Here is a 25,711-nt window from a genome sequence, read left to right on the forward strand (position 1 = left end):
GGGTTCGCTGGGTTTCCACCAGCTGTATACTTATTTTAGTACGACCATAGTGATAAGCCACTACCAGAGAATATCTTTCGGTAGAGCCAAAGATCAGGCATGTGAAAAGTCCACATTACCATTCTTTGTGTAGCGCAAAAGCATACAAACTGGACACTGCTGTGCACAATAGATTGTAGGTGAGAATGGCTGACAAATACAGATTTAAGGACCCATCACTATACACGTATTACTTTAACAGTTAGGGGGTTAGGAAATGAAAGTATGTAATGGTAATACAGTAGCAGTTCAGTAAATGTAAGGAACATAACATGTGAAATGTATGGAGCCCATCATAATCAACTGATACTAGTAATGGGATCTAGCAAACCAGTTCACATATATGCAGCATACGTTTTATTGCATCTGCATTGTTGGAAGTGAACAGGAGGTTTTTATGGCTATAAACTGGTACATATGTTAGTTTTCTACCAGTTATGTGCAAGGTGGCCTACAAACATTCTGGGTACATGTAGAGTTGTGTGCTGTAGAGCGTGTACTACTTACATAGTGATCTGTGAGGCTTTCTTGTGATACAGTGTTATATGAATGGTGGGAGGTTCTATGGAGGTGTTCTAGCTGCATGACAGTATAAGGAGACATACTTGCATAGCAGTGAATGAAAACCATACAATGATCGGTTGGACATATGTGGAGTGTAGCTGTATAAAAATATGCTTGACATTTAGAATATATGCTGGACATACCGTATAGTGTCGTGTGAAGCTATAGATACTCTGGACCTACAGTTTTGTGGCCATACAAAGCATTCATACTGTTTAGCACATCCTCATCTCTTCCTATATGATCTGTTATGAGACTGTATAAGATCTATTTATGTGACAGCACAAATATTTGTATTACCATTCAATCCTCACTTTCTCTTGTAAAATAGATGACTTCAGGGTAAATTTGCTTTCATAAAAAATTGTGTAAACAGTTCTTTATAGTTCTAGTAATCTGCGTGTGAATCTTCCCATTGTAAAAGGGGAGATTCCAGTAAGAGAGATATATATGGGTATAGTTGTTTATGCCAAACTATAAATAACTGCAGATAAAACTTATCTCCAAAGGTAAAAGTACAGTTTCATTAGAAAGAACAAGACAATTACTATGTATAAAGATAAGCCTTTATCACAAGAGTGCAAGTTCCTTCCTTCATAAGGCACAGAATAAGAATCACTTTCTTCACACTTACAGCTCCGATACTCCACTCCAGTAGCCACCAAGTGCCACAGTGAACACAGAGATTAGGAATATAACCAGCATGCTGTAATCAAACAATGGAGGTGATGGGGAATACATCGTCACGTTAATATTGCTCCCAACATCCTAAGATTAAAAAAAAATAAAAAATATATGGATTATTAAGTTTCAATTTTCATTAAAGGGGGATGTCCAGTTTCCTACAAGTATATAGTTTGTATCATGAAAAGTTCTACAATTTTCCAATATACTTTCTGCAAAAATTTCTGTGTCCATCACATGACCATGGACCGTATATCACATGACCATGGACTGATTCTTATCCACTGGTATGGTTAACAGGATGAAGCAAACAGAGAGAGATCTTGAAAACCATGAAGAATTGATACACAGAGTAGACTGGAAAATTATACAATTTCTCATTATACAAATAATAACATTTAGCGGAAACCGGACAACCCCTTTAAATATACAAACGCAAAGAACCCATCACATTGAAAATGCTACATGCATCGGATTATAGAGCAGGAGACGATGAATAGATTGATTTACAGCTTCATGGGGACAAAAAAAACAAACAAACCCAAAACAGTATAACTCATAATTTATTGATTGACAATCCTGCTCGCTCAAGACTCAGGAATCAATAGGGCAGTTCAGCTCAGCAACTGGCAGTCATCCATGTATGAACATATGTACAAAAATGGCTGCCAAGACTGCCCATTAGACTCCTAAGCATAGAAAAAGTAGGGATTTTAATGAATACAATTTATGTTACACTGAATATTTTTCTATTAAGGGCAAGTTCACACTGAGTAAACGCTAGCTTATTTTGTAGAGTAAAATTACACTTGTAAATTTTACTATCCCATTGACTTCAATGATATTTTTTACACGTGTAAAAATACGCTTGTAAAAATACGCCTGTAAAATGTCATTGAAGTCAATGGGAGTCTTATTTTTACACGTGTATTTTGCAAAAATACACGCGCGTTTACATCAAACTGCACAGCCCTTTCTGCTCTATACCCTGCGGCCTGGAGATCAGATTGCACATTCAATGGGACAGATTCCCTCCAAGGCTAATCAGGCCATGAAAAATACTTCACATTTTACTTCTTTTCACTTTTGGACAATAAACACAGGGGCAGTCAGTTTACGATCCAGGAATGTAACAGGTATCATACCAATTTCACATATTTTCAGATACAACCCAACAGGACCTAACCATAGAAAAAAACAAAGGGAACGAATTTCCTGGATTGATGGACGGACAACAAAAAGCTCAAGCATGAGAAGAGAGGGAGAAATAGATGCTAAGGGGAAAAATGTACTGAAAGCAGTAACAAGAGAAGGAATAGGGAGAACCAAAAATGCAGAATGAAATTTGCTGCAAACATCTCAGATTATTAGCCTGCTGTATTTCAGAAAGGATGTCAATTGTAACCAATAGTAACAAATTTTAGTCAAGGTCGAAGCAATTTCGTGTAGTTCTAAGGACAAATCGCAAGATAAAAGGGATCAGGGACAGAGGATCAAGTTTTCTCTTGCACAGAGAGACACACTCCAGCAGTGGGCAGACTATGTATATCCGCGTATACAAGTGACACATACCTGCTCCATGTTAACGATATCTCCATATTTCACGTAAGCAATAGGTATTGTCAGACTTTCATATCCACTTCTGTTGTCTGTTGGACGAGGCTGAAATAGACAGTGCTATATTAACAACATTATACTTGTGAAACTATTAATCACAAGGAAACCTTCTACACACGTCTAAAGATCATATGGGACACAGTAATGGGATGGGGTATATCTATGCAATAAGGTAGCGGTTACTACACAATACTGTGCAACATTTCTCCTTCCTCAGCACTTAGCACCAATGCCTGTCTTACACGCGTGCTATCTGTGTGATCAGCACCCACCAGCTACACAGCAGTATTATCTAGTACATTATATAGACCTGCCATTACCTTAGGTATGGAGCTTCTATTCAGTCCCTATCTAGCTGTATCTATCTGTACAATAGGTTTGCCGTGTATAGTGTAAAGCATTGTTATTTAAGTAACGTTTAATTACAGAGACATTTGCAGAAACCATCAGGCAAATACATAAATTCTTCACAATGTACTCATAGGCTGATACTTCAAGTTATGTGACATTCCTCAGCCAAGCATGTGGTCTGGATGCCTGAGCTATATACTCGGAAGGTAACCACTGTGGGAGGCCACAGTCCTCATCTTATAATTACATTGTGGATCATATGTCTCATGATTTATGGAAATAAAGCTAGGACTAAAGCTAGCAACTAATTGATACTGTCCTGAAATTAAGTTTCACAATTAAGTGACTGCAATATGTCTTCTGCGGGTACCTCGCGTTATAAAAGGGAGTGCAGGTCATCCCTCTCTAAATTTGTAACATACATTGTATGGAACACATAGGCAAGCACCATTTGACATAGTTACATTATAAGACAGTTTAACATATGAGGTGAAGAGGCCACCAACCAAAGGTACTGGGATTGCAGCAACAATACCATATAAAATGTATAGTTAGCCAGTGTTTGACACCAGCTGGCCTTGTTGGAGGCCATAGTATACAATGTATAGTTAGGCGCTGCTTTGTATATCTAATATATTTTTTTTTTCATGCACTGTAAAGCAGTACACCATATAAGGTAAAAGGGGTCACCAACCAAAAAGGAACACACAAGGTACCAAGTAACATAAAGTTGACTTTGCAATAGTGGTAGTACTTTGGTTCACAGTTCACTTGCCTTACCAATATGGGACATGCCTTAAATGCCAACATTTGAGACTCTGTTGTACGGTGCCAAATCTAAAACCATAGGCTAGTTTTAGGTTTTCCTTCACCACATAGAATGGAATTTTCTCCATATGGCAACATCGGTTATGGGCATGAATTATAATCTAGACACTTACCAGACCATCCTTACTTGCCACAAGTAACATCTTTGCATTTCTGCTCTGAGCAATCATTGCCTTGTCCAAAATCGAGCAATTCCCCACCATGACCACCACGGCCTTATCCTTCAGACTTATGGCAGGTAGTTCAGAGTCTCTGCACAGCCAGATTGAAGTAATATTTTCTAGTCTGTAATCATTCTAGAAAAACAAAAGACATTAAACATTAAAATTGATGAAAACATCCTATCTTAAAGGGACTGTCCAAGACCCCAGAGTATCATAAAGGCAGACCCAGTTAGGAGGTTTTGGAATAAACTGCAAGTAGAATCTCTCCAATATTGTAATAACTGATGTGCATAAAATCATATTGGTTATCCGGGTTGGCATTTGGTTTTGACTATTTTTCATCTAAATTGATCAACCTTAGCTTTGAAGGAATCATAACTATCTCTGTGTGCAAATATAGAAGACAATTTCTCAAAAAAGTGATTTCTGAGGAAAGACATGCATATATATTGTGCAACAACTTACAGCACTGGAGTAAGATGTTGGGAGTGTTGTCCATGAAGAATTATATGTGATGCAATAATCTTTTGCAGAATTTGATACTCCATTGCCAACTGCATGCAGAATTCCTTGAGTTGCACGTATCTGTAGAATAAATACAGCAATGTTTAGAGACCATATGAAGCAAATACACAGCAGGTTTTCCCAATGTTCTCACTTTATTTGACAATGGAAAGACAAATTCAAAGTTTTAATATTGTCACAACAAAATAAATACAGGCAGAAACAAAAGGAAAAAAATTACTTCCTTTACATATATAGTTATTACTGTGATGTGACCCTGTAACCAAGTTTCTTTCCCCATGAAAAAACGCTCTTACACTTGTAGGCCCTAAGGGTAAGTTCACACAGAGATTTTTGGTCAGGATTTTGAGGCCATATCCACCTCAAAATCCTGAACAAACAGACGGTTCCCATTGAAATCAATAGGAGCCAGTCAGTTCTTATTTCTGGGAGCCGGCTCGAAGCGACATGCTCATTCTTCAGGCCGTTTCGCCTCACGATTCGGCCTGAAGACACCCTCCTCCGGACTAGGTCCATTCATTGGGCCTAATACGGAGTGGAGTGCGCGTCTGGATGCTGGCACAGTGCACCGGCTTTCAGTTGCTGCCTCCGCCTCAGGTTCTGGTCCAAAAAACCCCTTCTGAACTTACCGTAAATGTGCATTTGTCTGGTGCCTCCACTAACTAAAATTTTGTGACATGGCATGGCAAATTATTATTATTTATTTTTAGAGTATCATTAATTCCATGCTGCTGTACAACACTAATAGTAACCAACTGAATGGGGTGCATGGCGCATAAAAATGGGAGTGCTGTAAAACAATTGTTCATTAAAGGTGTATTGTAAAGGGTTAAAACTACTTGTTGGTGATTTTCCACTTCAGTCTCTCTCGGTTAGCTGTGCTTGTTACTGCCTGTTACATAAGGTGTAAGATCAAATTCCAAACCAGCAGGGGCGGATCCAGGGCCGGGCAACCGCCCGGGGCCCCGCGGTGCGGCCGGGACCTAACAAAATGGTCCCGGTCGGCATGTTCCGACTCCAACTGAGCTCAGCGTTAAAGCAGGAGCTGAGTTCACAGCTCCTGCTTTAAACGCCTATGTATTTCAGCTCATCGGCGGTAGGACGCCGATGAGCTGAATGCATAGGCGTTTAAAGCCGGAGCTGTCACAGCTCAGCTCCTGCTTTAACGCTGAGCTCCAGCATTTGTAGCCGCGATGTGATGACGTCATCACATCGCGGCTACAATATGTGTATGAGGGAGAGAGCTGCGAGGGAACGAGGAATGGTGAGTGTGTGTGTGTGTGTGAGAGAATGTGAGAACGGCATGACACTGGGGCAGATGGAGGGGGGAGAATGGCATGACACTGGGGCAGATGGAGGGGGGAGAATGGCATGGCACTGGGGCAGATGAAGGGGGGAAGAACAGCATGACACTGGGGCAGATGAAGGGGGAGAACGGCATGACACTAGGGCAGATGAAGGGGGGGGAATGGCATGACATTGGGGCAGATGGAGGGGGGGAGAACAGCATGACACTGGGGCAGATGGAGGGGGGAAGAACAGCATGACACTGGGGCAGATGAAGGGGGGAAGAACAGCATGACACTGGGGCAGATGAAGGGGGGGAGAACAGCATGACACTGGGGCAGATGGAGGGGGGGAGAACAGCATGACACTGGGGCAGATGAAGGGGGGGAGAACAGCATGACACTGGGGCAGATGGAGGGGGAGAACGGCATGACATTGGGGCAGATGAAGGGGGGAGAACTGCATGACACTGGGGCAGATGAAGGGGGGAGAACGGCATGACACTGGGGCAGAGACCGGGGGGAAATGAAACTGTGGGCAGATAAAGGGGGAGAATGGCATGAAACTGGGGACAGAGATAGAGGGGGGGGGGGGACATGAAACTAGGGGTAGATGAAGGGTGTATATGAAAATGGGGGGGGAGATATAATTTACGGGTGACTGTAGGAGGATTATACTGTGTGCAATCACATGAAAATTGAATGAGAATGGGTGGAGTCAACATAAAAGTGGGCGGGGCCTAATTTGCTGCGGCGCGCTGACCAACAAGCTTCTGGAAATTTCTATACATTAAGAATAGGGGCCTGGTGGACACTATAAAACTTTGGGTTATGCTATATGCCAGCCAACCCATTTATTCCAGACATCTGCTTGGTTCACACCATCTGTGATTTCCCTGTATATCTTGGGGTGCTGGCTGACATGGGGTCACCCCAGACTTGTAAGTGTAGTTATATTGCTGGTTTATTTCCTATGCTTTTATTAAATCTCTTAGAACTATTCTTAGAGCCCACAGTAGTACAAATGGTCATCTAAATAAAACGTTTAATAACCATAATTCTGATTTAGGTTATAATTGCCCAGGAGTACCTAGTATTCAACTGGGCAGTATGGCATAGTCTGGAAAATGGGGTTGTCCTCACTAGAAAACCCATATGATCAAATATCTATATAGCTAGCTGAGGGTACATTCACATCTGCACCCATTTGGAGCTTGTCTAAATTTGCAAGTCCTCCAAGCATGAAGGACAAAGTGACAGTAACAACAATGGATGGATTCAGTTTAATGTTTAGTCCGTAATTGTGTTCCTACAAAAGAACAGACGAATAGACGAAAAGTATAAAAAGAAATGCAAATAAATACATCAGATTCAGAAGTGGCACTTCTGAGGTACAATTTCGGCTGTAGGATAGACGCCTCCCTTATCACTAAATATTAGCTGTGCAACTATTGTTATGGCTCCATACTGATTTGGAAGATAATACTATTTCCTTAAAAAAAAGAAATTAAGTGCAAGTGTTGACAAATGTAATACTCCTGCCCAGCAGAGGATGTGAACATTTCCTGTCCTACTGATAGAATATAATGGCTGACCATTGCTAAAACAGCGTAAATACTGGATACTACAGGGAGGTAATGTCCGGACATGATCCAGGAATAGATGACTCCTGATGGCCGCACTTGTTAATTCCCACACTGCATTCATTAAAACAGCCCTCCTTCCACTTGCTTATACTTAAGCCGAAAGCTTCTTAAATGTAATACAGATGGTAGACTGGTGCACTGGTAATAACCAGAGGAGATTATCCCGGGGATCTGCTAAGATACCTCCCTAAGCATTAGAAATCAGCAAACTGGGGAATTTGTGTCAAGGAAAAAATTGTAATCTTTCGAGTTGTTAAACACAAGAAGTATGCGCCAGTTCATACATGTAATATCTAGGGAAATGAAAACCCTATCTATCTAATACACAACTTTATTCAGTGTAACAGTACAGACTACTCAAAAACTTGTGGAAGCATGTTGTAAGAATATAATATCACATTATAGGACTTTAGAAAGTATATATCTACACATAAATATGCAGAGTTACATAAATTTCTACCGTCAGACAAGTATGTATGATGGTGTAGGTTGCTTTATTTAGTTGAGGAGAGCTAGTAGTGGGCGGCCTAGCTAGGAAAACAGGAAACACCATCCTGTAAACAAATGCAGAGGATGCCAGAAGCTTCCAGAGAAACCCAGAAATCAGTCAAAACACTGCTAAGGCTGAGTTCACACTGAATTTTTTGGTCAGGAATCTGCCTCAAAAATCAGCCTCCCAATAGAACTCTATTGGGAGGCTTTTTTGGAGGCTGATTTTGAGGCGGATTCCTGACCAAAAAACTCAGTGTGAACTCAGCCTAAAGGTATTTGGTTAAACTTATTAACCTATTGATAGCACAGACTGACATAAAAAAAGGGGGAGGGGGGTTCCCCCAGAAAACTCCTTTAAGCTAGACCTGTCACCATACCATGCTGCTCTGTTGGCAGCGACTTCTTCCGTGGAGGAACACTTAATGAAATGCAAGTTTACTTAACATTTGTATTTATTTTTCCTTGTAAAGCATTTTGGCATTGTATCATATGTGTATCCTGCTCTGGGGCTTGGAAAGACATGCCTAGCTTTCTGACAACAAAGCAAGCTTATATACAGCCCTGGGGATGACAGGAGTCCAACTAATGTTATAGTATTACATATCAGACCAGGAAGAAAATCAACTTTTGACATCTTGACATGAAAACCATAGAATAAAACAATAAAGCAATTCCTTGAGGGCAACAGTATGCTCCCACTTATGGTAAAAAATAGCCAAGCACTGCATCTTACTCATCTCTGGGAAGGCCCAATGAAATGGAAAGAGGTGGGGGTTGGGCAGGCCACTGTTTTGTCCACCGCCCCATTTAAATAAAGAGCAAAAACACCCCCGAGATCAGTGCAGATCCCAGTGGTCAGACCTTAACCTACCTGCAACTTTTACCTTATCTTGTGGATATGGGAAAAAGTTGTTGGGTGCGACAACTACTACATTTACCAGTATATAAATGGTTTATTAGTTAGTCTTAGTCACTACACATTAATGTATTGCAAAGTGCTTGCACACAGAATACGCTGCCATCACTCCCTTGGGGCCCACAATCTCATTTTCTCAAAACATTCTTTGTTTGCCAGCCTATTTCCATAGGGCAGACATTACCACAGCTGTACATGTAAATATCCTGAATAAACACGACAATGGCAGACTCAAAAGAAATGTATACATAGCCAGAGAGCAACTTTTTACAGGAAAACTGCTCATATGTCCTGCAGAGATTTTTCCAAAAACACAACCAGCCAGCCAAAAGCACTGAGCACTCTACAAACTATAGATGACAAAAAAATATAGATTGATTTATTTTTTCAATCAACTTGTGGCAGACTGAAGAATGTATACAGCATTCCCACAGCCACAGCTCATGGGAGTAAACCTGGCAGCAAGAGTAGATCAATCACTAGTCAAGCTATTTCTTCAAGGTGAGAAGTACCTTAAATTCTGGAAGTCCTACCAGGGTATTTTTGGTTGCAAATAGATCAACTGAGGTCATTCCCTCAAGAAATATTATATTGTTAAACAGGTTTTTCCATAAGGTCAACTATCTTCCCATAGGCCCTATGAGCCATAATGGAGAGCTGTTGTGAAAGCAGATCAAACTACGGCAGAACTGAAACAGCCCTGTGGTTACTAATTCTTTAGAATCTATTGAGTAATACTATATTTCCCAGCAGAGAGAGGACTAGCCACGCACGGCTTCATCCTGCAAATACAGCCGACTGGTGGAGCATAAGATGACGGACCTTCAACAATCAGGACGGCTTCATTCTAATGGCTTGTCAAGATGTGTAAAGATGGGAATAAATACACAGTCGAAGATACAAAAGAATTTATTGTTTAGGATTACTAACAATACTCATATTTGTACATCTAAGGGTCCAGAAAAACATTGTCACCTAAGTGACCCATGAGGCGACTGAGGTGACCTAACCAAGTATCAGACTCCTAAAAGTGACAGTGTGGCATTTTATGTTGGCTCACCTTTAGAAGAACTTATATAGTTTTCTGTGTTGTGTGATAATCCAACATTTCTTATGCTTGTGGCTCTAGAATCACTTTTCATGCAGGACATTTGGGAAAGTCGGCATATACGGTAATACTCGGGTCAGATTATGTAGTTCCCTCTTGGGTATGGCTAGGGACAAATTAGGCAGAATCACCATAGGTTAGCGACTGCATATTAACCAGCTGCTAACCCCTACAACTTACTTTGGCAGCATAGTGGATGGGAAACAGATCCTGTTCATATGATGCATTAAAACCCCATAGCACAGAGTCACCTGTACTGCATGTCAATTACTGCAGCAGGTTTTACCCTTGAATTTTACCCCTGCAATGGAAAACACTGCTGAATGTTCCTGCAGACGATCTTACACAAGGAGATTTCAGATCCATAATGAATACTGATGTACAATACAGAAGATTGCTCGGCACTCGCTTAATGGGCCTTTACATCTCCAGATACAGTCTGTATAGTAAATGAATAATTGATAAAATAATTGCTTGGTACAGGCTGGTAGATGTTGTCATAATGTTTTTACAACTGTATAGAAATGTGCAGCACACTTCAATTTTCAATACAGAGGGCAACCGCAAAAAAAAGAAGAAAAATTACTATTGTGATTCCGATTAGACTCTGGTGTTAATTGATGATAGGTTGTAAGGCCCACCTTTCTGCCAGTGGGGAGATATCACTGCCAAAATTAACGGCACCAATATCTCCAGCAAGGTGCATGTCGGGAAAGCCGTCACGGCACCGAATTCAGTACATTATTGGCGTTCTAGCAGTGTATAATACTGCACATCTAAGAGCATGTGAAAGATCCTCTTTAAGACTAAGGCCCCACATAGCAAACTGCAACAAAAAAGCGCTGCTGGGAAAACCGCAATGGCAACGTAGTATAATGCCCCTATTACTGGCCCCAATGTAATGTGTGCTTGTTGCTTTAAAACATTAAAATGTACCCTTAAGGCCCTACACCAGGGGTGCTCACACTTTTTCAGCATGCGAGCTACTTATAAAATGACCAAGTGAAAAGATCTACTACCCACTGCTTGTGGGCGGGGCCTGGGCCACAGCATTGTCAGATTGACATCGGATCCCGGAGAGGTAAGTAACACTTTATTATGTTCTCTCACCTCCCCTGGGGCTCTGATTATTATACTCAGGGGTCTGAAAAGACCCCCGAATATAACAATAGCGGCAGTGGGATCGCAGCCTGGTCCGGGCCTATTCACTACCGGCCGCCGCGGCCTATAGTACAAGGGGCAGCAGGGGTGGCAGTGAACAGGTGTGGGGAGGTTGGTAAATAGGCCGCTACCTGCTGGGAATACTCCAGCAGGTAGCGGCCTCTTATAAAACAAACATAAAGTTCTCATACTAACCGACCTCGATGCTGCTGCTCTCACTGCCGCATCCTTTTCTCCTGGCAGACGTCTGCGTATTAGCGTAGGCAGCGTGATGATGCCGCCTATGCTGAAGTGTGGACGTCTGAACCAGCGCAAGGAAAGCGGCAGCTTTCCAGCGCTGGTTCAAACAAAAAAAGTTAAAAAAAAAAAAAAAAAAAAAAAAAAAAAGAGAGAGAGATAAAGTGTCATGCGATCGACCGGTAGATTGCGATCGACATTTTGGGCACCCCTGCCCTACACAATCTATGGTATCATACCATCAGTAGTCCACATACAGTAAAATGATCCCCCCTTATTGAGATCCTCCATCTCTGAAGTTTTCCTGATCGTACCTCTTTGAGACAACCACCCAAAAAGACATGAAACAGAGGAAGGTGGAGTTCTCAAATAAGAAAGCGAGTATGGAGAACTGAAAATTTGTCACAGAACATGTGGTCTGGTTAAGGAGGTGGTTTTTCTCAAAGAGGCGGTCTTTTGGAGAGATTTCACTGTATTAGATTTGTTGTATTTATGTCACAAGGCATGCCAAGTCAAAATAGGAGACAGCTTTTTTGGGTGCGTCCAAAAGTGAGACAGAATTTTTGGTGCATTGTAACGGGAGACAGAATTTTGACGCATCAAAAAGTGAACCAAATTTCTGAATGTCCGTATGACAACACCATAGAAAGTGCAAAGATAGACAGTATTGATAAATATGCTGAGCTGTGCCAGAATCAGGCTTTAGAATACTGGCTAAAAATTAGCCAAATAATAACTGGTGTAGCCTTAGGCTAGACAGTCTCAAAAACACAAAAGTTCTCCATCAGTCACTTTAATAAAACTGCCGCATTTTCTGACCGATGTATTTACAGTGTCCAACCATTAGTAAAGGAATGTTCAGACCGAGAAATTTTCAAAATCCTCTCCAAAAACTGGCCCTGCTGTACCCGTGGCAGAAAGCCTTGGGATTCTGGCATTGGTTTGCACGTGTGATTAGCCTCATACAATGGGATTAATAAAGCGTGAGGCCTCATAGCGCAGGGATTCTGCCGCAGAAACCGCAGCAATATAATGGGAAGTAGAATAGGGCCAGTTTTAGCAGAGGATTTTGAGATCCTAAATGTGGGCCACTGGGCTCTGTAATGGTTTTTGGGACCCTATTGAGAAGCATAAACAATTAAAGGGGTTATACCACAAAAAGTCCTCTGTCCATAGGATAAAGCATGAGTACTTGGGTGGGGGTCTGATAGCTGATCCCAAGAACGAGGCATCTTTTCCCTCTGGTGCATATTCAGACCCCCCCGCCCCATTCTTGGGATCAGTAGGGTGGTCTCAGTGGTCAGATCCTCACCAATCAGGTATTTAGTCACCACCCTATGGACAAAGGATAGATACATTTTGAGGCAAACCCCTTTAACTCCACATACCGTCACCTAGTGACTCTAAACATTTCATTTACAATATACCTTTAGTTGACATCCTCATATAGTGGAAAGATTAGAAGGACTACAAGTGCCAGCACAGCTTTCACACCCAAAAAATCTGATAATACAATATACACACACACACACATATGTATGTATGTGTATATGTATGTGTGTGTGTATGTGTGTATGTATATATGTACGTATGTATGTGTATATTATGTATGGATTGTGTCCAGTTAACCCTGTCCTGGCAGGCAGCCCGTCTCCAGCATATCTACAGTGTATACTTCCATGGAGCTGATGTTGTCAGCAGTCCTCATACAGTGCCCGCTGTCAGTACATACCTGCGGTAGGTGCAGCAGTAATATGAGGCCCAGCAGACCGGGCAGCTCCATTTCAGCTGTCAGTCAGGACAGTCAGTCAGTCAGTCAGACGGCCGGGCCGGGGTTTCATGTAGGCACAGCCGCACTAGTAATGTGTCAGCACTAAGAATGGCTTCTTTCCGGGATCTTCACTTCCTGTCGGCCGATGACTCCTATAAACAAGGACGGCCTGGCTGTTCCCTGATCGCCTTACGACTCCGCTGTACCCGGGGCAGGGATAGCGCTGTGGCCGGAGGTGTCGGTTCTATCCCCGGATCCTCCTACAGGGATCTGCATAGCAACAAGTGACGCTATGCAGCCGACGCTGTGTATTTACTTACGGCGCATGCGCGCATCTGTCACACAGCCTCCCCTGTTTATAGCCATTGTATTTTCGATTATGTGTCAGAATTTCCATGTTGGTGCTGCTCTCATAGGCCCTGATATACTAATAGTTAGACAGTATAAACTTAGACACCCAGGAGGAAATTCATCATCCCCTCTAAGCCTGAAAACTGGCATAAAGTGATGACATTGTCACACATTTGGCGCAAGGCAAACCTTATGCCTCGAACTCCAATCCATGCTTCCGCATCCTCGCCTCGGCAGATTGATTTATTAAAATTCATGCCCTGGAGAATGGAAAACCACACCAGTTCCAACCAGGCGTAGCTTTCCATTCTGGCGTTGGGGTGTGCGACAAATGTATGAAGAGGCTGGAGCCTGTTCATGATTCGCTTTGTCCCCGGGTTAATCAGGCCGCTTATTAAGACTGGAGTATGTCACAGTCTGAAAATGCTGAATGATAAACCTGGCATATCTTTACACTGGCTAATCTAGGTTTATGCCACCAGAATTTCCTTACAACATTTTGGCACATTTTTAGATTTATTACTAGTATTATTTATTTTAAGAGCAACATCGCTTTCATGATGTTTTACAAAATACTAAGAAAAATACACACAAAATTAGTACAAAACTAATACATTTTATTAATGCCAAGATCATACCTCCCAACTTTTGAAGAACTGAAAGAGGGACAAAATGTGTGGCGCGCATAGCGCGCCGCGGCAAATTTAGCCCCGCCCACTTTTGTGTTGACTCCGCCCACTCGCTAATTTTTCATGTGCCCGCACACAGTATAATCTTCCTACAGTCACCCGTAAATTATATGTCCCCCCTCTATCTCTCCCCCAGTTTCATATACACCCTTCATCTGCCCCCAGTTTCATGTCCCCCCTCCATCTCTGCCCCCAGATTCATGTCCTCTCCATCTCTGCCCCCAGATTCATGTCCCCACATCTCTGCCCCCAGATTCATGTCCCACATCTCTGCCCCCAGATTCATGTCCCTCCATCTCTGCCCCCAGATTCATGTCCCCCATCTCTGCCCCCAGATTCATGTCCCCCATCTCTGCCCCCAGATTCATGTCCCCCATCTCTGCCCCCAGATTCATGTCCCCCATCTCTGCCCCCAGATTCATGTCCCCCATCTCTGCCCTCAGATTCATGTCCTCTCCATCTCTGCCCCCAGATTCATGTCCCCCATCTCTGCCCCCAGTTTCATGTCCACTCCATCTCTGCCCTCAGATTCATGTCCTCGCCATCTCTGCCCCCAGATTCATGTCCCCACATCTCTGCCCCCAGATTCATGTCCCCACATCTCTGCCCCCAGATTCATGTCCCTCCATCTCTGCCCCCAGATTCATGTCCCTCCATCTCTGCCCCCAAATTCATGTCCTCTCCATCTCTGCCCCAGATTCATGTCCCCATCTCTGCCCCCAGATTCATGTCCCCACATCTCTGCCCCCAGATTCATGTCCCACATCTCTGCCCCCAGATTCATGTCCTCTCCATCTCTGCCCTCAGTGTCATGCCATCCTCTCCATCTCTGCCCCCAGTGTCATGCCGTCCTCTCCTTCATCTGCCCCCAGATTCACGTTCCACCTCCACATTAAACTTACCTTCTCCTCCGCTCCCTCGCCGCTCTCTGCCCGCCTCTCTCACTGACACATGCGGCTGAAGGAAGGAGCTGACACAGGTCAGCTCCTCGCTTCGCCGCTGCCCGCCTCTCTCCCTGACATATGCGGCTGAAGCAGCTCGCGTGCTCACTTCGCCGCTGTGTCTCTCTCTCGCTGACACATGCGCCTGAAGCGAGGAGCTGACCTGTGTCAGCTCCTCGCTTCGCCGCTGCCGCCGGCTCCTGGCTTGTACATCGCGTCTACAAGCCAGGAGCCGGCGGCAGCAGAGAAGCGAGGTGCTGACACAGGTCAGCTCCTCGCTTCAGCCGCATGTGTCAGTGAGAGAGAGACACAGCGGCGAAGCGAGCACGCGAGCAGCTTTAGCCGCATGTGTCAGGGAGAGAGGCGGGCAGCGGCGAAGCGAGGAGCTGACCTGTGTCAGCTTCTTGCTTCAGCCACATGTGTGTTCAACTCAGATCTGCGTCCTCTGGACGCAGATCTGAGTTGAAATCGGGACATACCTCCCTCCAACCGGGACCGCGGGACATGTCACCCAAATCGGGACTGTCCCGCGGAAATCGGGACGGTTGGGAGGTATGGCCAAGATGAAAACAATGTGATACAAATAACATAAGACACATAAATAGGGGGGGACATAATAGCCAAATACCAAAAATTACCTAACCATAGGTGGCTAAGACTATAACACTGAGGGGTAAATACAATGCATTATAATACAACACACTGTAGTCATAGGTGCCTGGATGTAATATATATAGCTGTTAGTTTTTTACATTTTGGCATTAATAAAATGTATTAGCTTTATACTAATTTTGTGTGTATTTTTCTTATTATTTTGGTTGGTCTATTGCACACAATACCATGCCATTTTGTTTTTGTTGGTTTGTTAACGTTTTCTGTTGTATTGCAGATTTTTCCATTTATCATTATGGAATCTGAGGCCCAGGTAGCCTCTTGGCAGACTCAGTTGGATGCCATGGGGCAGTTCTACTCCATAGGCGGTATGTTATATCACTGAGGGGGGATTCTTTCCTACTACTTATATCTGGTATTTGTGTATGGCATTCTGTTATGGGCCATGGTACTACTTGCCCATTGGCATTATGACTTGAGATACCCTTGGCCGCACAGCTATATATATTACATCCAGGCACCTATGACTATAGTGTGTTGTATTATAATGCATTGTATTTACCCCTCAGTGTTAATAGTCTTAGCCACCTATGGTTAGGCAATTTTTGGTATTTGGCTATTATGTCCCCCCTATTTATGTGTCTTATGTTATTTGTATCACCTTTTCTAAATCTTGGCATTAATAAAATTTATTAGTTTTATACTAATTTTGTGTGTATTTTTCTTAGTATTTTGGTTGGTCTGTTGCACACAATAGCATGCTATTTTGTTTTTTTGGGGGTTTGTTAACTTTTTCTGTTGTATTGCATGATGTTTTACAGTTGAAGAGGGGAGATAGCCCAATAGACTAACAATGACCAACTTGTACAGTAGGATAGAAGGTCTTGCGTGCAAGGCTTACAATCGATGAGGAAGGGGGATAGAGACGGTAGTTGTGGGTAGAAGCTGGGATCCATGAGAACAGACAATAGTAATACATGCTCTGCTTGTTTTACACATACACACAAAAAAAAAACCTTGCATTAATGACACTTAAAATCTACACCAGCACCTAGCTTGCATAAATTTTATAGACTGTTCAAATGTGCCGTAAGAGGCCTGTGCCAGTGCTTATCACATGTCCAACAGGTAGAAGTTGGGTGGGGGGCAGAGCCAAGAAAATATGGCACATGTTACAATATATGCCAAAAAACCCCATCATAAATGATATCTAAAATCTTCACCAGATCATAACTGGCATACAGTAGATTTCACAGACCGCCATAATATGCAACAGCTGTCAAGAAGCATGTTGAGATTAAGAATTGTGGTGGATCTGAAAGCAGCAGATTGAAGATTAGAATTTCCCATTATGTTTTTCTATGATTTGTGGGAGAATAAGCAGTGGTAGACAGAATTTAGCATGAATCACTATAGTCATCTTGTTGCAATTTGTATATTTGTTGAAAAAGATTGCGGCTTTAGCTTTAGGATACCTATAGAAAACAGATTTCCTGTACAATAATCCAATTTAAATAAAAGAATGCACAAAAATATTGTTTATCTAATATGACAGAATTGCACTGCCTCCATTTTCTATTTACCACACAACTGGTTTATATCCGCCTCTACTTTTTAACCAAAAAACACAATAAGAGCCAACAGGAAGACTACTGGTATGATGTGATAATGATAACAATAATAATAACATTTATGTCACGACATCAAGGTACATGACATCACATCATCTAAATCACCCATGTCTGGATCACAGTTGATGACATCACATACTATTTACAGGGGAAAATTATAATGTGTGTGAAATGTATGGTTGCTCAGGGCACAAGGCTGGAAGGGGACCCAGCAGCAACAGCATATTTTCTCCATTATGATCCAGCATTGGAATTAACTGCATTGGCATCCCCCAATACAGTTGATTACTGTGGTGGGGTATGGGAGTCTTCTGGAGGAGAGTATGTGTTGGGCAAATCTCACAAGATTCATCTTGCCAATATTTACGATGTTTGCCAGGCAGTTTCATTTGGGCTGAACACATCCAAACTGGAACTGCCGTTATCTCCTGAGGTCTGTTCAGACTCCAGAGTATAATAAGTGGAAGTCCAGGGAAGGTGAGCAAAAAAAAACAAAACGTTAGAGTGAGTTCACATAGAGTAACGTGCCACGTGATGTGTTACGTAGACACCGCGTGAGCTTTTGCGGGCCGTATACACTCCCATTGATTTCAATGGGAGCGTGGATCGTATACGCGGCGCTATATATACGATCCACGCAAAAGATCACACGGCACGTTACTCCGTGTGAACTCACCCACCCCTGGACTCCAGCGCATCCTCATCGGGCCTCTTCCAACATTAAGGAGCACCAAGAACTGTGGTTGGGCATAATTAGTCACACCAGCATAATGACACACATTATTACATGTACTGTGTGGTTTTTTTTTTAGTATATATAGGAGTGTATTATGCACATAATTTATCTGGTGGCATAGTGAATGTTTTTGTACATACTGTTTCGGTGCAGTGTTTTAAGTAGCTGTAGACTTGAGGGAGGACACCTCATCTAATTGTTTGCTACAGCAGATGTCCTATTCTTAATATACATACCTTCTAAGTTCTTGGGCACCTTTTCAGCTACAGAAGTTATTGTATAGGGCTCTGATGCTCTCAGTATTAGGACAATGTATATAGAGGTGGCAAGAGTTGAAGAAGAGCTCAGTAACTAGAATAGTAAGTTTATATCCTCTATATATATCCTTCAAGGGGCTACATACAGGTATGCCATATCAAAAATCAAAATGGGCCTAAACCTTCTTTGTGTTGGTTTTTGCTATCATCGATCCTAGCTTGCCAACACCCTTGTTTTATAATCTGTTGTAGATCAACTTGTTCCCATCAGCCCATAGGAAAGGGAGTGGTCTCAAACAGCTCAGTTTTGTGCGTGTCCAAAACTCTGACATGAAACTCCATTGAAGAATAATAATAATAAATAAATTTTATTTATATAGCGCCAACATATTCCGCAGCGCTGTACAATTTGTAGGGTTCAGATACAGACAGATACAAAACAAAGAACGTCATTTCACACAATGGGACTGAGGGCCCTGCTCACAAGAGCTTACAATCTATGAGGTAGAGAGGATGACACAAGAGGTAGTAGGGGCGGCATTGCTTATACAGTGTTCAGACAATTTTGTAATAGAGGTTGCAGCCATTACACAAACAAAGCTTTATGGGCTGTCACTAGTAGTGTCCTTTAACATGTGGATAGAGCATGGACAAATATGTTAGGCTGAAAAGGCATCAAGAAGGATTTGCATTAGGAATTGTGATAGGCCTGTCTGAAAAAATGCGTCTTTAGTTTGCGTTTGAAACTGTAGAAATTGGGAGTTAATCTAATTGTCCGGGGTAGAGCATTCCAGAGAAGTGGTGCAACTTGGGAGAAGTCTTGTATACGAGCGTGGGAGGTTCTGATAATAGAGGATGTAAGTGTTAGGTCATTGAGTGAGCGGAGAACACGGGTTGGGCGGTAGAAAGAGATGAGGGAGGAAATGTAGGGAGGTGCGGCATTATGGAGAGCATTGTGGATGAGGGTGATAACTTTATATTTTATTCTGTATTGAATAGGCAGCCAATGTAGCGACTGGCACAGACCGGAGGCATCGCTGTAGCGTCTAGCCTGGTAGATGAGCCTGGCCACTGCATTCAGAATAGGTTGTAGAGGGGAGAGTTTAGTGAGGGGAAGACCGATTAGTAAGGAGTTACAGTAGTCAAGGCGAGAATGAATCAGAGAGACAATAAGTGTCTTTAGTGTATCTCTGGTAAGGAAAGGACGTATTCTGGAGATATTTTTGAGGTGGAGGTGACATGAACGTGCGAGTGATTCAATATGAGGGGTGAAGGAAAGGTCTGCGTCAAACATGACCCCGAGGCAGCGGGCCTGCTGCCTAGGAGTTATAGTAAGGCCTGAGACTGCAATGGATATATCAGGGACAGATCTATTAGATGGTGGAAACAGTAGTAGTTCAGTCTTAGAGAGATTTAGTTTCAGATAGAGCGAGGACATGATATTAGAGACAGCAGAAAGACAGTCAATGGTGTTCTGTATGAGTACAGGGGTGATGTCACGGGAAGATGTGTATAATTGGGTGTCGTCAGCATAAAGATGGTACCTGAAGCCAAATCTGGCGATGGTTTGATGCAGTGAAGCAACAGACACACAGTAGTAACTATTAGGCTGAGCTCACACGGAATCATTTGGTCAGGAATCCGCCTCAAATTCAGCCTCCAAAAAAAGCCTCCCAATAGAACTCTAATGGGAGGATTTTTTTGGAGGCTGATTTTGAGGCGGATTTCTGACCAAAAAACTGTGTGAACTCAGCCTTAATCTTGTCACAGCCGCATATCTATGCATGATACACACTACTGTCCGCTGCCCATTACGCAACACGACATCTAAGGCAGCTCCATACATACAGTGACTACTCCGAAACAGAGCCCATGCAATGCCACGCACCTTTTGTGACTAGAAACAGTGCAAACGCACTCATGTAACACAATACTAGAAATGGTCAAGGACGCAGAGTGGTTGGTGGATGCATCAAAATATAACATTTGGCTAGATTTACATCTGAACACAAAGTCAACCACCCCCTTAGATAGAGACAAAACATAAGGCATCCAATCTATTGTACCTCAAAGTTTTGTAAGAATTATTCTGGACATTGGGGGTCATGAATGCAAATGAAACAGGTATTGTGGTTGTTACATGGCGAACTATGAACCACCCCTATTCATCTTGACCTGCTCCAGGCCTTCCTTGGGACTGCCAGAATGGAGAAAGATCTTTCAACAGGGACTGAAGGAGGTTCAAGACCACTATCTGGAGAGCAAAATGTACCATGAGGAGAAGATGGCGTTTGGTCAGAACACCACACATGCGATTGGTATTAAGAATGTATTCATACTGAAGCTATTCAAATTATTTTCACAAGTAATAAATTAGACAACATTTATATTTTTATTAGTAGTATCAGTCATACAAATGAGTAAAGAGACATTATGGTAAGAGAGTATACAGTCCTATGAAAAAGTTTGGGCACCCCTATTAATCTTAATCATTTTTAGTTCTAAATATTTTGGCGTTTGCAGCGGCCATTTCAGTTTGATATATCTAATAACTGATGGACACAGTAATATTTCAGGATTGAAATGAGGTTTATTGTACTAACAGAAAATGTGCAATATGCAATAAACCAAAATTTGACCGGTGCAAAAGTATGGGCACCTCAACAGATAAGTGACCGTAATATTTAGTAGATCCTCCTTTTGCAAAGAGGACAGCCTCTAGTCGCTTCCTGTAGCTTTTAATCAGTTCCTGGATGAAGGGATTTTGGACCATTCCTCTTTGCAAAACAATTCAAGTTCAGTTAAGTTTGATGGTCGCCGAGCATGGACACCCCGCTTCAAATCATCCCACAAATGTTCAATGATATTCAGGTCTGGGGACTGGGATGGCCATTCCAGAACATTGTAATTGTTCCTCTGCATGAATGCCTGAGTCGATTTGGAGCAGTGTTTTGGATCATTGTCTTGCTGAAATATCCATCCCCGGCGTAACTTCAACTTCGTCACTGATTCTTGAACATTATTCTCAAGAATCTGCTGATACTGAGTGGAATCCATGCGACCCTCAACTTTAACAAGATTCCCGGTGCTGGCATTGGCCACACAGCCACAAAGCATGATGGAACCTCCACCAAATTTTACAGTGGGTAGCAAGTGTTTTTCTTGGAATGCTGTTTTTTTGGATGCCATGCATAACACCTTTTTGTATGACCAAACAACTCAATCTTTGTTTCATCAGTCCACAGGACCTTCTTCCGAAATGAAGCTGGCTTGTCCAAATGTGCTTTTGCATACCTCAGGCGACGCTGTTTGTAGCGTGCTTGCAGAAACGGCTTCTTTCTCATCACTCTCCCATACAGCTTCTCCTTGTGCAAAGTGCGCTCTATTGTTGACCGATGCACAGTGACACCATCTGCAGCAAGATAATGCTGCAGCTCTTTGGAGATGGTCTCTGGATTGTCCTTGACTGTTCTCACCATTCTTCTTCTCTGCCTTTCTGATATTTTTCTTGGCCTGCCACTTCTGGGCTTAACAAGAACTGTCCCTGTGGTCTTCCATTTCCTTACTATGTTCCTCACAGTGGAAACTGACAGGTTAAATCTCTGAGACAACTTTGTGTATCCTTCCCCTGAACAACTATGTTGAATGATCTGTTTTCAGATAATTAGAGTTGTTTTGAGTAGCCCATGATGCCACTCTTCAGAGGAGATTCAAATAGGGGAACAACTTGCAATTGGCCACCTTAAATACCTTTTCTCATGATTGGATAGATCTGGCTATGAAGTTCAAAGCTCAGTGAGGTTACAAAACCAATTTTGTGCTTCAGTAAGTCAGTAAAAAGTAGTTAGGAGTATTCAAATCAATAAAATGATAAGGGTGGCCATACTTTTGCACCGGTCAAATTTTGGTTTCATGCACATTTTCTGTTAGTACAATAAACCTCATTTCAATCCTGAAATATTACTGTGTCCATCAGTTATTAGAGATATCAAACTGAAATGGCCGCTGCAAACACCAAAATATTTAGAACTAAAAATGATTAAGATTAATAGGGGTGCCCAAACTTTTTCATAAGACTTTATATATATCAAAACTGTCCACAGAGCTCTGAAGCTCCGTTAGCTGAACGCAGGACTTGGTATGCGCTGTCTGGACAGCAGGAGGAGCAGTAACGTCATAGAGGTGGTTTGACTGGGTGACGGTACCTGATGCTGCGGGTATGGGTATGAACAGAACCATGCTGGTTTTACAAAACTAACACTTTGAGCAGTTTCTGAAAAAAGCAGCATGAAATTATGGTGGGTGTTTTATATAATCATCTCTTGATACAATTCAGACTTATTGAGAAAACCAAGCTTTGCATATATAAATTATACATGTATACTCGCCTGTAGAGATGAGCGAACAGTGTTCTATCGAACACATGTTCGATCGGATATCAGGGTGTTCGCCATGTTCGAATCGAATCGAACACCACGTGGTAAAGTGCGCCAAAATTCGATTCCCCTCCCACCTTCCCTGGCGCCTTTTTTGCACCAATAACAGCGCAGGGGAGGTGGGACAGGAACTACGACACCGGGGGCATTGAAAAAAATTGGAAAAAGTCATTGGCTGCCGAAATCAGGTGACCTCCATTTTAGACGAATAGTGGATTTCAAATCCGGGTCATATGAGAATGTGAACTTTGTGACTATGAGACAGGGATAGCTGTACAGGCAGGGATAGCTAGGGATAACCTTTATTTAGGGGGGAATGTTATTAAAAATAACTTTTTGGGGCTCTATCGGGTGTGTAATTGTGATTTTTGTGAGATAAACTTTTTCCCATAGGGATGCATTGGTCAGCGCTGATTGGCCGAATTCCGTACTCTGGCCAATCAGTGCTGGCCAATGCATTCTATTAGCTTGATGAAGCAGAGTGTGCACAAGGGTTCAAGCGCACCCTCGGCTCTGATGTAGGAGAGCCGAGGGTGCACTTGAACCCTTGTGCACCCTCAGCTCTGCTACATCAGAGCCGAGGGTGCGCTTGAACCCTTGTGCACACTCTGCTTCATCAAGCTAATAGAATGCATTGGCCAGCGCTGATTGGCCAGAGTACGGAACTCGACCAATCAGCGCTGGCTCTGCTGGAGGAGGCGGAGTCTAAGATCGCTCCACACCAGTCTCCATTCAGGTCCGACCTTAGACTCCGCCTCCTCCGGCAGAGCCAGCGCTGATTGGCCGAAGGCTGGCCAATGCATTCCTATGCGAATGCAGACTTAGCAGTGCTGAGTCAGTTTTGCTCAACTACACATCTGATGCACACTCGGCACTGCTACATCAGATGTAGCAATCTGATGTAGCAGAGCCGAGGGTGCACTAGAACCCCTGTGCAAACTCAGTTCACGCTAATAGAATGCATTGGCCAGCGCTGATTGGCCAATGCATTCTATTAGCCCGATGAAGTAGAGCTGAATGTGTGTGCTAAGCACACACATTCAGCACTGCTTCATCACGCCAATACAATGCATTAGCCAGTGCTGATTGGCCAGAGTACGGAATTCGGCCAATCAGCGCTGGCTCTGCTGGAGGAGGCGGAGTCTAATGTCGGACCTGAATGGAGACTGGTGTGGAGCGATCTTAGACTCTGCCTCCTCCAGCAGAGCCAGCGCTGATTGGTCGAGTTCCGTACTCTGGCCAATCAGCGCTGGCCAATGCATTCTATTAGCCCGATGAAGTAGAGCTGAATGTGTGTGCTTAGCACACACATTCAGCTCTACTTCATCAGGCTAATAGAATACATTGGCCAATCAGCGCTGGCCAATGCATTCTATTAGCTTGATGAAGCAGAGTGTGCACAAGGGTTCAAGCGCACCCTCGGCTCTGATGTAGCAGAGCTGAGGGTGCACAAGGGTTCAAGTGCACCCTCGGCTCTCCTACATCAGAGCCGAGGGTGCGCTTGAACCCTTGTGCAGCCTCAGCTCTGCTACATCAGAGCCGAGGGTGCGCTTGAACCCTTGTGCAGCCTCAGCTCTGCTACATCAGAGCCGAGGGTGCGCTTGAACCCTTGTGCACACTCTGCTTCATCAAGCTAATAGAATGCATTGGCCAGCGCTGATTGGCCAGAGTACGGAATTCGGCCAATCAGCGCTGGCTCTGCTGGAGGAGGCGGAGTCTAAGATCGCTCCACACCAGTCTCCATTCAGGTCCGACCTTAGACTCCGCCTCCTCCAGCAGAGCCAGCGCTGATTGGCCGAATTCCGTACTCTGGCCAATCAGCACTGGCTAATGCATTGTATTGGCGTGATGAAGCAGTGCTGAATGTGTGTGCTTAGCACACACATTCAGCTCTACTTCATCGGGCTAATAGAATGCATTGGCCAGCGCTGATTGGCCGAATTCCGTACTCTGGCCAATCAGCACTGGCTAATGCATTGTATTGGCGTGATGAAGCAGTGCTGAATGAGTGTGCTTAGCACACACATTCAGCTCTACTTCATTGGGCTAATAGAATGCATTGGCCAATCAGCGCTGGCCAATGCATTCTATTAGCGTGAACTGAGTTTGCACAGGGGTTCTAGTGCACCCTCGGCTCTGCTACATCAGATTGCTACATCTGATGTAGCAGTGCCGAGTGTGCATCAGATGTGTAGTTGAGCAAAACTGACTCAGCACTGCTAAGTCTGCATTCGCATAGGAATGCATTGGCCAGCCTTCGGCCAATCAGCGCTGGCTCTGCCGGAGGAGGCGGAGTCTAAGGTCGGACCTGAATGGAGACTGGTGTGGAGCTATCTTAGACTCCGCCTCCTCCAGCAGAGCCAGCGCTGATTGGTCGAGTTCCGTACTCTGGCCAATCAGCACTGGCCAATGCATTTCTATGGGGAAAAGTTAGCTTGCGAAAATCGCAAACTGACAGGGATTTCCATGAAATAAAGTGACTTTTATGCCCCCAGACATGCTTCCCCTGCTGTCCCAGTGTCATTCCAGGGTGTTGGTATCATTTCCTGGGGTGTCATAGTGGACTTGGTGACCCTCCAGACACGAATTTGGGTTTCCCCCTTAACGAGTTTATGTTCCCCATAGACTATAATGGGGTTCGAAACCCATTCGAACACTCGAACAGTGAG

The 25,711-nt window shown here is 43.4% G+C and overlaps 1 protein-coding gene across 2 annotated transcripts in view; it reads right to left on the bottom strand.

Moving 5' to 3' along the window:
- Positions 1–13,650, bottom strand: part of SPPL2A (signal peptide peptidase like 2A) — a 35,145-nt gene extending 21,495 nt beyond the window's left edge. For both annotated transcript variants that reach the window (XM_075273394.1, XM_075273393.1), the window contains exons 1-5: positions 13,351–13,650; positions 4,713–4,832; positions 4,197–4,379; positions 2,860–2,949; positions 1,238–1,371 (exon numbers count right to left, since the gene is read on the bottom strand). In XM_075273394.1, the coding sequence (XP_075129495.1) occupies positions 1,238–1,371; positions 2,860–2,949; positions 4,197–4,379; positions 4,713–4,832; positions 13,351–13,401 (578 nt within the window). In that variant the 5' untranslated portion in view covers positions 13,402–13,650. The remainder of the gene's footprint in view (positions 1–1,237; positions 1,372–2,859; positions 2,950–4,196; positions 4,380–4,712; positions 4,833–13,350) is intronic.
- Positions 13,651–25,711: the final 12,061 nt, after the last annotated feature.

The sequence above is a fragment of the Leptodactylus fuscus genome, chromosome 5, assembly GCF_031893055.1.
Source record: "Leptodactylus fuscus isolate aLepFus1 chromosome 5, aLepFus1.hap2, whole genome shotgun sequence".
In the NCBI taxonomy this organism is placed as follows: Eukaryota; Metazoa; Chordata; class Amphibia; order Anura; family Leptodactylidae; genus Leptodactylus; species Leptodactylus fuscus.